The sequence below is a fragment of the Anomaloglossus baeobatrachus genome, chromosome 1 (genome assembly GCF_048569485.1).
Source record: "Anomaloglossus baeobatrachus isolate aAnoBae1 chromosome 1, aAnoBae1.hap1, whole genome shotgun sequence".
NCBI lineage: Eukaryota > Metazoa > Chordata > Amphibia > Anura > Aromobatidae > Anomaloglossus > Anomaloglossus baeobatrachus.
In genome coordinates, this window is record NC_134353.1 from 323,595,978 (window position 1) to 323,611,414 (window position 15,437).

The 15,437-nt window shown below is 40.8% G+C and overlaps 1 protein-coding gene across 1 annotated transcript in view; it reads right to left on the minus strand.

Moving 5' to 3' along the window:
* Positions 1 to 2,987: 2,987 nt before the first annotated feature.
* LOC142292272 (17-beta-hydroxysteroid dehydrogenase 13-like) overlaps positions 2,988 to 15,437 on the minus strand; it is a 50,383-nt gene continuing 37,933 nt past the window's right edge. Inside the window, exons 5-7 of the mRNA XM_075337509.1 lie at positions 14,797 to 14,934; positions 3,597 to 3,713; positions 2,988 to 3,347 (exon numbers count right to left, since the gene is read on the minus strand). Of these exons, the coding sequence (XP_075193624.1) occupies positions 3,257 to 3,347; positions 3,597 to 3,713; positions 14,797 to 14,934 (346 nt within the window). The 3' untranslated portion in view covers positions 2,988 to 3,256. The remainder of the gene's footprint in view (positions 3,348 to 3,596; positions 3,714 to 14,796; positions 14,935 to 15,437) is intronic.

Genomic DNA, 15,437 nt, shown 5'->3' on the forward strand with positions numbered 1-15,437 from the left:
GAGAGGGGGTGGAAGGTTTACTTACCCATCCTGCAGCTGGGTGCGCGGCCTGCACCAGGAGTGAGAGGAGAGGGAGAGGAGGAGTAATGTCGGGTGAGTATGTTATCGCACGGGTGTGGGGGTGGGAGGATGAGTATAGCGCAGTGTGTATGTACAGAGCAGTAAGCAGTGTGTGTGTGGAGAGCAGTTTGTGTGTGTGCGGAGCAGTGTGTGCGGAGCGGTCTGTGTGTGTGCGGAGCAGTGTGTGCGGAGCAGTGCGCAGGAGCAATGTGCGGAGCAGTGCTACATAAGCACATAAACGTCTGTGAAATCAAACTGTCCACTTAGGAAGTAAATCTGATTGACAATCAATTTCACATGCTGTTTAAATGGAATAGACATCAGATGGAAATTATTGGCAATTTTCAAGACACACTCAATAAAGGATTGTTTCTGCAGGTGGGTACCACATACCATATCTCCGTACCAATACTTTCTGGCTGATGTTTTGGTCACTTTTGAATGTTGGTTGTGCTCTCACACTCGTGGTAGCATGAAACAGACTCTACAACCCACACAAGTGGCACAGGTAGTGCAGCTCATCCAGGATGGCACATCAATGCAAGCTGTGGCAAGAAGGTTTGCTGTGACTGTCAGCGTAGTGTCCAAAGGATGGAGGCACTACCAGGAGACAGACCAGTACACCAGGAGGGAGGGGGCCGTAGGAGGGCAACAACCCAGCAGCAGGACCACTACCTCCGCCTTGGTGCAAGGAGGAACAGGACGAGCACTGCCAGAGCCCGGCAAAGTGACCTCCAGTAGGCCACAAATGTTCATGTGTCTGCACAAACTGTTAGAATCCGACGCCATTGAGGTTGGCATGAGGGCCTGACGTCCACAGATGGGAGTCGTGCTCACTGCCCAACACCGTGCAGGACGCTTTGCATTTGCCATAGAACACCAAGATTGGCAAATTCGCCACTGGCGCCCTGTGCTCTTCACAGATGAAAGCAGGTTCACACTGAGCACATTTGACAGACGTGACAGAGTCTGGAGACGCTGTGGAGAGCGATCTGCTGCCTGCAACATTCGTCAGCATGATCGGTTTGGCAGTGGGTCAGTAATGGTGTATGGTGGCATTTATTTGTAGGGCTGCACAGCTCTCCATGTGCTCACTAGAGGTAGCCTGACTGCCATTAGGTACTGAGATGACATCCTCAGACACCTTGTGAAACCATATGCTGGTGCGGTTGGCTGTGGGTTCCTCCTAATGCAGGACAATTCCAGACCTCATGTGGCTGTAGTGTGTCAGCAGTTCCTGCAAGATGAAGGCAGTGAAGCTATGGACTGTCCCGTCCGTTCCCCAGACCTGAATCCGATAGAGCACATCTGGGACATCATGTCTTGCTCCATCCACCAACGTCACGTTGCACCACAGACTGTTGAGGAGTTGGCGGATGCTTTAGTCCAGGTCTGGAAGGAGATCTCTCAGGAGACCATCTGCAACCTCATCAGGTGCATGCCCAGGCGTTGTAGGGAGGTCACACAGGCACGTGGAGGCCACACACAGTACTAAGCCTCATTTTGACTTGTTTCCACTTTCATTTTGTGTGTGTCTTTAAATCTATGCCTCCATTGATTAAAACACTTGATTTCCATTGATGATTTTTGTGTGATTTTGTTGTCAGCACATTCAACTTTGTACAGAACAAAGTATTCAATGAGAATATTTAATTCATTCAGATCTAGGATGTGTTATTTGATGGGTCACTTAAATTTTTTGAGCAGTGTATATTCAGCTTTCTGAAATCTGGAAAAATGCAACCACATACAGTACATATTACAGTATGTCGACACTGTCACCACACTTTGCCTACCACTATACCGTGTGTGTAAGGGTATGTGCCCACGATCAGGACTCACTGTGTCCTGAACGCAGCGGATCCTGACCTGCGGGGCCGCGCATCTCCTCCGCAGGAGGACGCGTGCGAATCTGCAGAAAACAATTGACATGCCTCGGTCTGGAAAGACGCACCGCAGGTCAGTGTTTGCAGTGGAAAAAACAAGCACAGTGGGCACGGGAGTTCTAGAAATCCCATCCACTGTGCTTGTACTGTACAACGCATTGTTTTGGACGCAGCTGAAGCATGCTGCATCCAAAACGCTGCAAACACTGATCGTGGGCACGCACCCTTAAACTATCATTACAACAGACAGTTTTGGCAACAAACTTAGTAAAATCATAGATTTCCACACTGATGCAAATTAGCGTGAATCTGCTTATGAATTAATTACATTTTAAGTTTATAATCGCTGCAATCAACAAACCTGCAACAAGGTGTCCATGAGTGTTAACTACATGACGGGTTTGACATTGTGCTTGTGTTCACTTTTCGAAATGATATGGATATGGTGGTAGATATTTTAGAATTTATTTTATTTTTGTTTGTCACATGTCACAAGTGTGAAATTTGTCCTCCCTTCCAGAGATGAATAATGCCTAGAAACTTCTGTCAGCTAAAGGCTTAAATCATACCTGTCTTTTCAAAATAGCTGAAATAGCTGTCTTGTTAGTGTACGTGCTGAGTAACACTATTTCTGGTCATTACGTGACTTGTATCCAGCATTATTTCCCTCTGTTGAGTCTCTCTCTAACTTTCAGTCTTCTCTGAGCTGGTGGGTGGAGACTTGCAGTTGTGATGTCTCCCAGAAACTGCACACAGAACTAGAAGAATTTATGCTTTTTATTTTCTCTGTAAAAGTGTGTGAGACATTATATAGCACTAATGATCTGTGTGGCTGTGAATTCAAACACTAAAATGAAATACATTTACGATAACCTGCAGCACGATCTGTGTCTATCTCTCACTGTACTAAGTTCTCCTCACTCCTCATCCCCCCCACCCCCTCTCTCCTCTCTGTAGGGTCTAATAAGAGCTATAACATGATACCTCACCGTGTTTGCAGTCAGTCTTGGTCAATGCAAGTTTGGTCAAAGTATAGATTTGAGCTGGGGTTTTTTTTTGTTCAGGATGGACGGATTAAGGGGCTCATAAGTGGAGAAAGAAGTAGATTTCTTTGATAAAAGTATTTTATCAAGTTTATTTTTTATGCTTATGCTGTTAATTTATACAAAGTTTGTTGACATTTAAACAATAGGTAATTTTGTGGTCTTACATTGCCTTAATAGAAGATTTCAGTTCTTTAAATGTTATCACCTGATCCCTAATTATGTTACAAGTAAGTACATAGTGAAGAACTGTAGTAGTATCTGAGTCTACTTGTCCTTGTCAATGCTCTGTACTTTAGCATCAAACTTTACTCTTTGGAATGAATTCAAAGCCTTCAAGGCACGTTCTGGTAAGAACCTGTAAGAAAAAACAGCAGATAAGATATACTGTATTTATTTGAACACTACAAGAATCATATCCCTATATTCCATATTAGCTTATTATAAATGGCAGCTCCATGTACAGATCATTTTCTCATGCATCTCTTATTATACCACGAACTGCCGGGTCATAGATACCATCTTTTTTTGGTAAAAAAAAAAAATTGGTAATATTGTTTCAGTTTTGAATACAACTACTATTAATGCCATTTTATTTGATACTTACATTTCTATCACACCAATCAGCGATATAAATGATGGAACATAAATCATCTTCTTATTAATTAAAATACCATCCACCAATGTCTTCGCTACATCTTCAGGCACTAGCACTGGAGCAAATCTAAAAAAAAGGATGTTTTATTTGTGAGTGTTAAGAATGTCTGATAAAACAAGACTAGCACAAAATAGAAATGCATGCTTTCCTTTAAGGTGAGTCCAGACATGCCATAAGCAGTCCACAAAGGGTGTATATTAAGATACCAAAATTTGCTGCATGTCTTTTAAATCTGCGGCACATGGATGGGGGTGTGATAATCCCATTGTCATGTATTGTACTGTGCCAAAGATCGGCCACACATCCTGGTATCTACCAGTGGCCAAAGTCTCCATCATTACACTGAGGAGGGGCATTTTTTTTATATAATATAGTCTTTCTTTCATTGTCATTCATGGTTTGGTCAGTGAGCATGAATATAAAGCGCACACACCTACCTATCCTATATTGACTAATTGACTCATTTAATTCATGCTGCCCAAGCCACTGTCCAAGTCTCGCTGTACATATGCAGCCAGGTGTTTTTTTTTTTATCTGAAACACTGTCTCAAACACATCATTGCTTGAATATGGATGTCGACGTAGCCAGGTGAAATCTCACACCTGTGCATAAACATATCCAGCTTGAGCATGCACACTTATGTTTTATGCTCTACAGACTATGGGGAAGAGCAACATGCACATGCACAAGCCCACAATTTGTTTGCACCGGTGTGTGATTTCCCCAGCTATGTGGATGACACATCAGGCATCATCCACGTTACAGTCATAAGAAAAAGTTTGGGCACCCCTATTAATGTTAACCTTTTTTCTTTATAACAATTTGGGTTTTTGCAACAGCTATTTCAGTTTCATATATCTAATAACTGATGGACTGAGTAATATTTCTGGATTGAAATGAGGTTTATTGTACTAACAGAAAATGTGCAATCCGCATTTAAACAAAATTTGACCGTTGCAAAAGTATGGGCACCTCAACATAAAAGTGACATTAATATTTTGTAGATCCTCCTTTTGCAAAAATAACAGCCTCTAGTCGCTTCCTGTAGCTTTTAATGAGTTCCTGGATCCTGGATGAAGGTATATTTGACCATTCCTGTTTACAAAACAATTCCAGTTCAGTTAAGTTTGATGGTCGCCGAGCATGGACAGCACGCTTCAAATCATCCCACAGATTTTCAATAATATTCAGGTCTGGGGACTGGGATGGCCATTCCAGAACATTGTACTTGTTCCTCTGCATGAATGCCTGAGTAGATTTGGAGTGGTGTTTTGGATCATTGTCTTGCTGAAATATCCATCCCCTGCGTAACTTCAACTTCGTCACTGATTCTTGCACATTGTCAAGAATCTGCTGATACTGAGTTGAATCCATGCGACCCTCAACTTTAACACAATTCCCGATACCGGCATTGGCCACACAGCCCCAAAGAATGATGGATCCTCCACCAAATTGTACGTTGGGTAGTGTGATACCAATGTGATTAGATAGGAATCATAATCAAAAGATAGGAGTGATCCCAGATATTATTTGACCTATCAATAATTCAGTATCAAAGAGATGTCCTTTGGTATACCAATTTTACTATGATGACCAAGGAATACATGTCAAACAGGTTTTGAAGCAGTTTCAAGATAATGAGGAAGTCACATTTACAGTTCCACTTACCGGAAACTTGTGGTTGGCTTAAAGACAGGTTTAAGGAAGCTTGCATATGAAATTTACGGCTCATTGCAATATTTCACTAACACTATGGTCAACTGTGGTCGGTCAGTTGTCAACTGGCAGGATGTGCAGGAAATGTGCAGGAAGCTGCTGGTGCCCACAGCAGTTTGTGGTCAAGTTACATGAACATGACTCAGCTGTCACATGCTGGTGACCATTTAAACACAACCTACAAAGTTTTCCTATAAAAATACACCGGACTCGCTTAATGTTAGGGGAAACCTTCCAGGACATTGAAGTGTACGCACTGCTCCTGTGATGCAAGATGCCATGTTGGTTCCTTTATCATTAAATAGAGTTCCCTCCAATGTGAAAGGATTGCTACAAACGGTAATGTTGATGCATATTTCTGTTATTGTATAAGATTCTATGACTATAGTTCTAAATGCCTATGTACCATTAACTATTCATGTCCTATTAAAATAAATAGTATCTTGCTATAAAGAATATTAGTATTCGTGCCTGATTAGGATATCAGTGAGCGCTTCGTAAGTACGGGCTTTCAGCCCCCTTTTTAGTAGAATTTAGCAAGACATAAATTGGCGTAGTCGGCAGGATTACTTCTATAAGAAGTAATTAACGAATTTTTGCAATTTAGAAATTAAAAACATATATTTGGCAAAATTCAAGATATTTTTTCAATCTTTTTGCATAGTGTCAAAATGTTCAGAAAACGTAAGGATAATGTTAAGGAGGTTGTTGTGGAGATCCCGAGCTGGATTGAGGCTCCCTCCAATTTTATAGCACATGAATTGGTCAATTGTGGATTGGCAGAACAATGGCAGAATAAGCTCAAGGGTTGTGTACCTACTGATGTTGTGAATGTACTCAGTGGTGCCCCTGTGAAAACAGGTGATGTAGTGTCTTGTGGATTGGCAGAACAATGGCAGGACAAGCTTAAGGGTAGTGAAGCTACTGATGTTGTGAATGTACTCAGTGGTGCCCTGTGAAAGCAGGTGATGTAGTGTCTTTAGCACGGCACAAACAATGGCAGGATAAGCTTAAGGGTAGTGAAGCTACTGATGTTGTGAATGTACTCAGTGGTGCCCCTGTGAAAGCAGGTGATGTAGTGTCTTTAGCACGGCACAAACAATGGCAGGATAAGCTTAAGGGTAGTGAAGCTACTGATGTTGTGAATGTATTCGGTAGTGTCCCTGTGAAAGCAGGTGATGTAGTGTCTTTAGCACGGCAAAAACAATGGCAGAATAAGCTTAAGGGTAGTGAGCCTACTGATGTTGTGAATGTATTCGGTAGTGTCCCTGTGAAAGCAGGTGATGTAGTGTCTTTAGCACGGCGCAAACAATGGCAGAATAAGCTTAAGGGTAGTGAAGCTACTGATGTGAATGTATTCGGTAGTGTCCCTGTGAAAGCAGGTGATGTAGTGTCTTTAGGACGGCGCATCTGGATTTTGGCAAGTGCATATAGTGTAATACATGAGCGTAATCTAAAGATGCAGAAGAAAAGTTCCCAGATTGAACAAAAGATGATAGAATTAGGTTGCCTGAAAACAGTTCTGGAATGTAATACCAGACTGTTGAAGGATAAATTGGAACATTATCAGAATGTGGCAGAAAAAGCTGCCATAAAAATTGCTCAAAATAAGTACAAGAAAAGAAGGGGAAAGGTAAATAAAATAAAAGTACATAAAAGTATCGTCTCAGCTTCTATAAACTGGGATCCCGATACTTGGGATGGGGATGTGTGGGATTCATCTTCATCATCTGATGAGGAAGATTACCTTAAAGGGAAGATTCAGGCTAATCCAGTAAGGAGGCGCCTAGAGAGGACAGAGAATGAGATCATCCGGGAACATGTCCGGGATGGTCAGGGGAATCTGCAATATGACGAAGATGATAATGCCATCACAAATGAGAGAACGATTCCTCATGTAAAAAATCGAGTAACCATTGAAGATTACTCTCAGGGAGAAGTTGATCGCATTTTAACACAGTTTAGACAAAAACCAGGAGAAGGAGAAATTCCCTGGTTGGTAAGGGTGCACGATCTCGGAGGAGGTGGAGTGCACTTTGACGCCGGAGACGTGGCAAAATTTGTCACCATGTCTCGGGACCCAGTAATTCAGAGATCAATAAAAAATTATTTTGTTGATCGTAATGAGCATGGTACTCAAAACTTAATCATGATCTTAGCCCATGCTTTTCTGGACAAATATCCATCAGAAGCAGACTTTCCTATCAATGCTACCAAGACCACTGTATTTCATGTTGATGCTCATGTCCCTACTAACTCACTTGAACGTTTGTTTAATTCAAAAGCAGATAAAGCAGCAACCATCAGACAAGTCAGTCCAACAGTTGAAAAGACAAGGTACAGCTGTTTGGGCACACCAGAAAGAGCGACACCTTATTCAGCAGGTTTAGACCTCAGTACATTGGAAACTGTCGTGGTACCCCCAGGTAAGGTAAAACCAATTTCAACAGGATTGGGTTGCCAGATACCAAAGGATCATTATGGTCAAATAGCCACTCGTTCTAGTTTAGTGTTAAAAGGAGCCATAGTGGTGGGAGGGGTAATATAGGCAGATTATCAGGGAGAAATCAAGGTACTGATGCTAAATTTTGGAAATGAACCTTTGATCTTGATGAAACACCAGAAGGTGGCTCAGGTGTTGATAATTCCAATAAACTTGTCTGAGATAAGAGAAGGAACTGCCCCGGCAGAATTAACAATACGGGGTACTAAAGGTTTTGGATCCTCTAATATTAAAAATGTAGGAGCAAAAATATGGATTCAAAACCTCCAAGGACCGCCCTCAGACAGAGGTAATAGCGGTCGGAAAAGATCGTACTCTCCTGATAATGAGACCAGGAGTGGAGAAGTGGGAATATGTCCCACAAGAAAAATGTTATTTACGAGAATAATAGTGTATCTTTATTTGCAGATGGTGTTGTAAATAAGCGGAATCCATGGTATCGGTTACTGGGAAGAGCTCGATAGTGAGGAGATGGAGAAATTCCCGTGTTTGATGTTTGCCTCTCTGGTCGTTGGATGGACAAGTCTACATCAGGAGGATCCTGTGGCGAATGAATTTCTGATGCACCATCACATTTTTAACACACAGATTGCTGGATCTGTACACATTCTTCGGTTACAGCCACCAGTATCCCTTATCTGGATGTCCCGGTATCGATGGAGGAAATCTTAAAGTAGAAAAGTTGTTCTGATCATCTTGCTGATAAAGACACTCGAAGTGTTCGTCTATAGAATACTACAGTACCCATTTCCATAGTGGGATGGATCAATCTTCCATGGTGGCAAGGCAATTTGAATGCAACAGTCACCAATTTGCAATATCTGGCTTTTAAGGGAGGAATTTGGGTACCAAGAAATAAGACTGGACTGACCAACCTGGGATTCATCTCTATGGGGAATATAAAAATAAGTTTTGGGACAGCTATAAATACTGTAGATGCTTTTAAACCCAGCTTAGTGGAAAGGACAATTCATGATATGTTATGGCCTTATGCCAATATGTTCATAAATGGGACTAGTGAAACTTGTAGTAACATATCGGGAAATGTAATGTGTAATGATTCCTTTGAATATCGAGCAAATGCCAAAACACATGATGTTCAAGGGAGCTTTTCACATAATATTGCTTTTAGTTTTAATATACTGTACAAAGTAGTGAAAGTGATTATATTTGTGATTCAACGTTTATCTAAACAAACCAAGAAAACAAAATTTGTGGCAAACAATATTTCTTGGTCATGGTATGGTATATTCCGAGTGATCTTCCTCTAGTGGAATACTGATGATGGAAAATAATCCCTGGGATCAAGGACCGATTGTGATACCAATGTGATTAGATAGGAATCATAATCAAAAGATAGGAGTGATCCCAGATATTATTTGACCTATCAATAATTCAGTATCAAAGAGATGTCCTTTGGTATACCAATTTCACTATGATGGCCAAGGAATACATGTCAAACAGGTTTTGAAGCAGTTTCAAGATAATGAGGAAGTCACATTTACAGTTCCACTTACCGGAAACTTGTGGTTGGCTTAAAGACAGGTTTAAGGAAGCTTGCATATGAAATTTACGGCTCATTGCAATATTTCACTAACACTATGGTCAACTGTGGTCGGTCAGTTGTCAACTGGCAGGATGTGCAGGAAATGTGCAGGAAGCTGCTGGTGCCCACAGCAGTTTGTGGTCAAGTTACATGAACATGACTCAGCTGTCACATGCTGGTGACCATTTAAACACAACCTACAAAGTTTTCCTATAAAAATACACCGGACTCGCTTAATGTTAGGGGAAACCTTCCAGGACATTGAAGTGTACGCACTGCTCCTGTGATGCAAGATGCCATGTTGGTTCCTTTATCATTAAATAGAGTTCCCTCCGATGTGAAAGGATTGCTACAACAAACGGTAATGTTGATGCATATTTCTGTTATTGTATAAGATTCTATGACTATAGTTCTAAATGCCTATGTACCATTAACTATTCATGTCCTATTAAAATAAATAGTATCTTGCTATAAAGAATATTAGTATTCGTGCCTGATTAGGATATCAGTGAGCGCTTCGTAAGTACGGGCTTTCAGCCCCCTTTTTAGTAGAATTTAGCAAGACAGGTAGCAAGTGCTTTTCTTGGAATGCCGTGTTTTTTTGCCTCCATGCATAACGCCTTTTTGTATGACCAAACAACTCAACCTTTGTTTCATCAGTCCACAGGACCTTCTTCCAAAATGTAACTGGCTTGTCCAAATGTGCTTTTGCATACCTCAGGTGACTCTGTTTGTGGCGTGCTTGCAGAAATGGCTTCTTTCGCATCACTCTCCCATACAGCTTCTCCTTGTGCAACGTGCGCTGTATTGTTGACCGATGCACATTGACACCATCTGCAGCAAGATGATGCTGCAGGTCTTCGAAGGTGGTCTGTGGATTGTCCTTAACTGTTCTCACCATTCTTCTTCTCTGCCTTTCTGATATTTTTCTTGGCATGCCACTTCTGGGCTTAACAAGAACTGTACCTGTGTTCTTCCATTTAATTACTATGTTCCTCACAGTGGAAACTGACAGTTTAAATCTCTGAGACAACTTTTTGTATCCTTCCCCTGAACAATTATGTTGAATAATCTTTGTTTTCAGATCATTTGAGAGTTGTTTTGAGGAGCCCATGATGCCACTCTTCATAGGAGATTCAAATAGGAGAACAACTTGCAAGTGGCCACCTTAAATACCTTTTCTCATGATTGGATACACCTGCCTATGAAGTTCAAAGCTAAATGAGGTTACAAAACAAATTGAATGCTTTAGTAAGTCAGTAAAAAGTAGTTAGGAGTGTTCAAATCAAGAAATTGATAAGGGTGCCCATACTTTTGCACCGGTCAAATTTTGTTTAAATGCGGATTGCACATTTTCTGTTAGTATAATAAACCTCATTTCAATCCAGAAATATTACTCAGTCCATCAGTTATTAGATATATGAAACTGAAATAGCTGTTGCAAAAACCCAAATTGTTATAAAGAAAAAAGATTAACATTAATCAGGGTGCCCAAACTTTTTCATATGACTGTAATTAGAGGAAAAGGATGGCAATCAGTGGAGGAGATAAGGGACATATTCAGCAAGGACGCCCATCGGGCCGGACCGTACAGATTTCCATACAGCACATTAGAATATAAAAAGGTTTTTGTGGGATATATAGGGGGAGATCAGGGATTCTATACTGTACACCTTTATGGAATGCAGCACAGGCGCTGCTGAAGGTGGTAGTCTTACTTCACACATGAAAAATCTGGTGACAGGATCCCTTTAAAACATTATGAATAATGCAACCATGTATTTCAAGGATTACACAATTATAAGGACATTTCCCAATATACTGAGGACACACTCTTTTATTAGCATTTTGGAAGCAAGTCTATACGTAGCATATGATGTATTTAATGTATCTCAAGGATTACACAACCATGAGGACATTTTCCCAATATACTGAAGACACACTCTTTTTTTTTTTTAGCATGTTGTAAGCAAGTCGATACACTAATGTTATCATTTGACTCTGTAAAGCACTAATTTAATTACAAACCCATTTTACTGAGCAACTAATACAATAAAACATTAAAAAGTGGAAAGAAAATATGTCCCTTTTACAAGCCAAAATTAAATAACGAAAAAAAGATCTATGATTATGATTCTTGTCATAATTTTGATTGGAATAGCTACAGGCCCAAATGAAAGAGTGCCAAAAAAGAATGTGAGGGACTACTGGACCACTGATTCTGGCTCAAATTTAAATACGGCAATACTGTTGAAGAGAACAAATCACTGAGAACCTCTTTAGGCATCCCATCAGATGAGGCGAAGTCGAATAAATGAGTCCGGCAGAAGTCAAACAAGGAAGCACGTTTCATGTAGCAGATAAGTTTAACTAGTGTAGATGAACCAGTCACTGTTCTCAATCTAAGTGATAATGTATTTTAGGTTACACATTGGATGGCTGTTGGCTGAACGATTCTTCGGTTGATCATTCAGCCGACAGCCATCTCATCTTAGAACTCCTTAGATAAAATGTATTACAAAGTTTCCTATTTTCATGTGTGCTATTGATTTAAGAAATACAAATTAAACAATCGGTTACTTTCTAAGTATGGTTTTATACACTAACTATCATGTTATTCTATGTTTAAATTATTTCTGATTTCTATGTTTCTCTACATAGAAGTCAGAATGTTTTCAAAATGTGTCTTGCTACATCAGGATATTTATTGTTTCCGGCTTGTTGAAGCGTAATCTAATGTGAAATGGCCGTAGCCGGTTCTATGTTGCCTGATCGTGCCTCCTCGGCTAATTGCGGTTTTCAATTTCTTATAAAATAACAGAGGAATCTATAGTCTTCATTATTGCTTGACTTTAACCTCCCTTCTCTGCTTGCCCTGAATCTGCTTATCTGTCATCACAATCTGCCACCTCTGTTATTTTTGTTGTTTAGCTTTTAGGACAAAGCAGAACAAAAAAAAAAGAACTCCAATGTGGATAGAGCCTTATTACGCCACTTGAGTCATCTGGCATCTGTGGACCTTTTGTTAAAGGGGTTATCCGGCTTATTTTGCTTTTTTTATTATTTACACTATTGGGCTACATTGGGGCAGGTAAGTAGATAGTGAGCACTTACCTGCCCTGCTGTCAGCCCCTCTCCCCAGGCTCAAAGGGGTCATGTGACTGCTCCTGCTGTGATTTTGCTACTTCCGGTCATTTTATGTCAACATGGGCAGGACCATGTTGACATGCAAATCTGCCACTGCATGTTGCCGCCCTGCTGGGCAGGTACAGTGCGATGAGCCCTGCCCCCGTCCCTGTGCGCTGCTATCTCTGCACTGTATGTGCTGGACAAACACAGGGTTTCCCTCTCTGTCTAGGACACTGAGTGCTGTTTTCCCAACAGTGTCCTCAGCTAATTATGTTATATGGTGCCGAAAAACTGTGACCCCCCCTCCCCCATGTGCTGTCTCTGTGATGAATGCAGCCTCCCGTGCTCCTCGTTTCTAAATACAGTCAGAAGCAGGGATGTCACCTGACACCAGCGAACAACAGCACTGAGCTCTGTATAGGACACTGCAATCATCACAGCTTGTAGAAGAGACAGCATGCTGCATGGGTGAGAAGGGAGAGCGAGCAGGGGGTGAGGGGGCAGAGAAGAACGTGCACGGCTGACAGAGTGGGGGCTAGAGAAGATAGTTCATGGGTGACACAGCAGGGGGGCAGAGACGAGACTTCATGGGGGTGAGAGACAGGGGAGTGCTGGTATGGCAGAGGAGACAGTGCAGTGGGAGAGAAGAGAGTGCATGAGGGGGGATTATGTATATTATATAACTCTAGGTGTGTGTGTGTGTGTGTGTGTGTGTGTGTGTGTGTGTGTGTGTGTGTATCCTATAGACTCACATTAGGGGCTATATATAATGTTCATTACATAGTATTCATTTATCCACAGGTGCTGGAGCAGTATACTGACAGGAGGGAATGTGTGTGTGCAGAGGGCAGGCAGAGGGTGTGGCTGGACACTGAGGCCGGGGGCGGTGCCAGCTGTGACTGTGGGTTTGGCAGTCAAACATGTCATGTTAGGTTGTGCTGAATGTAAACAAGGAGCTGCAGAGAATAAAGTGAAAAATCAAGAGAAACAAAAGTTAGAAAACAAAAAAATAATGTAGGGGGTGTTTTATATGACAAGACAGCACAGATTAACTTAATTTTTTTTTTGGAGTTTATGTCGGACAACTCCTTTAAGGGAGGACATAATTTACAGTGATGCAATCCAAGTTGTACATCTACACCTTAAGGCTATGTGCGCACGTTGCGTAATTACATGCAGTTACGCTGCGCTTTGTAGCACAGCGTAGCTGCGTGCGTCCTGCGTCCCCTGCATAATCTATGAAGATTATGCATGAGCCGTGCGCACGTGGCGTATTAGAGCGCAGTGCTTCGGCTGCTGCCCGAAGCGCGCTTTCTAAGAAGTGACATGTCACTTCTTCCGTGCGCTTTGCCTGCAGCCCCTGCTCTGTCTATGGGAGGAGCTGCAGTCAGAGCGCATGGAATCGGCTTTTTTTTTTTTTTCACTACGGACATTTTCTGCAGTGATTTGAAGCACACGTGTGGTCTTCAGATCGCTGCAGAAATTTCTGCAGTGACTGTACGCAACGTGTGCACATAGCCTAACACCGTCTGCATCCAAATCATGAGTACTTTTGTCAGCAGCATGCTATTCATTCATACACAGACCAGTAAGAGATATACATTGATCTACGTTGAACATATGACTGGTTTAATTACGGACGTTCACATACATTTAAAGAAATCAGTTGGCTAGGAGCCAAGAATACGTAACACGTCTCCTATTGGGTAAACCGTAAAATATCTTATTCTGCTATTCATATAATATATATATATATATATATATATATATATATATAATTATATATATATATATATATATATATATATATATATATATAATTATATATATATATGTATGTATATATATATATATATATATATATATATATATATATGTATATATATATATATATATATATATGTATATATATATATATATATATATATGTATATATATATATATATATATATATATATAATATGTGTGTGTTTCATCAATTTATATTAAGCTAAGTCAGCATGATTCCCTTATCACATGAAAGTCCCAGAATGTCTGTTGAGTCTTATGATGTCTGCTGAATATAGTTGTGGTAGATATTTCAAGTGCCATCTTAAGTCTTGTTTTTGGATATCTTCATATAATTCTTAATACTCATATCAGTTCATAATCATGTCCATAACACTTATATCCTTCTGTTGACCATTGCCTTTTGTTATACCCACTGCATCATAATTATTACACATGTTGATGGGTAAGAACATTCAGGTTTTACCTTGTACTTGGATTTTTAACAAAGCCAGTATCCACAAAAACAGGACACAGACACGATGTTTTTATTCCTGTCTTCTGTAGCACTGTGAGCTCAGCGGTCAGTGCTTTATGGTATCCAACAGCAGCAAACTTAGTAGAGCTGAAATGGGATGATACATTTCACATTGTCAGTCATATTAATGAAGATCAAACATGCACATATGGCTAACAAAATGCAATACTTGTCAGTGGAGATTGATAACGGTAATGGGGTGGTGGACTCAAAGGTGGTGCAGATATGTGTGTGTTTGCACGCATGCAATTTCCTTCTTTGTAAAAAGTACCTTAACCCCTTCATGATTTTTTATGAATATGTACAGTACAGACCAAAAGTTTGGACACACCTTCTCATCTCTAGAACATCTGTGAAGAGGAGACTTTGTGCAGCAGGCCTTCATGGTAAAATAGCTGCTAGGAAACCACTGCTAAGGACAGGCAACAAGCAGAAGAGACTTGTTTGGGCTAAATAACACAAAGAATGGACATTAGACCAGTGGAAATCTGTGCTTTGGTCTGATGAGTCCAAATTTGAGATCTTTGGATCCAACCACCATGTCTTTGTAGAAAAGGTGAACGGATGGACTCTACATGGCTGGTTCCCAC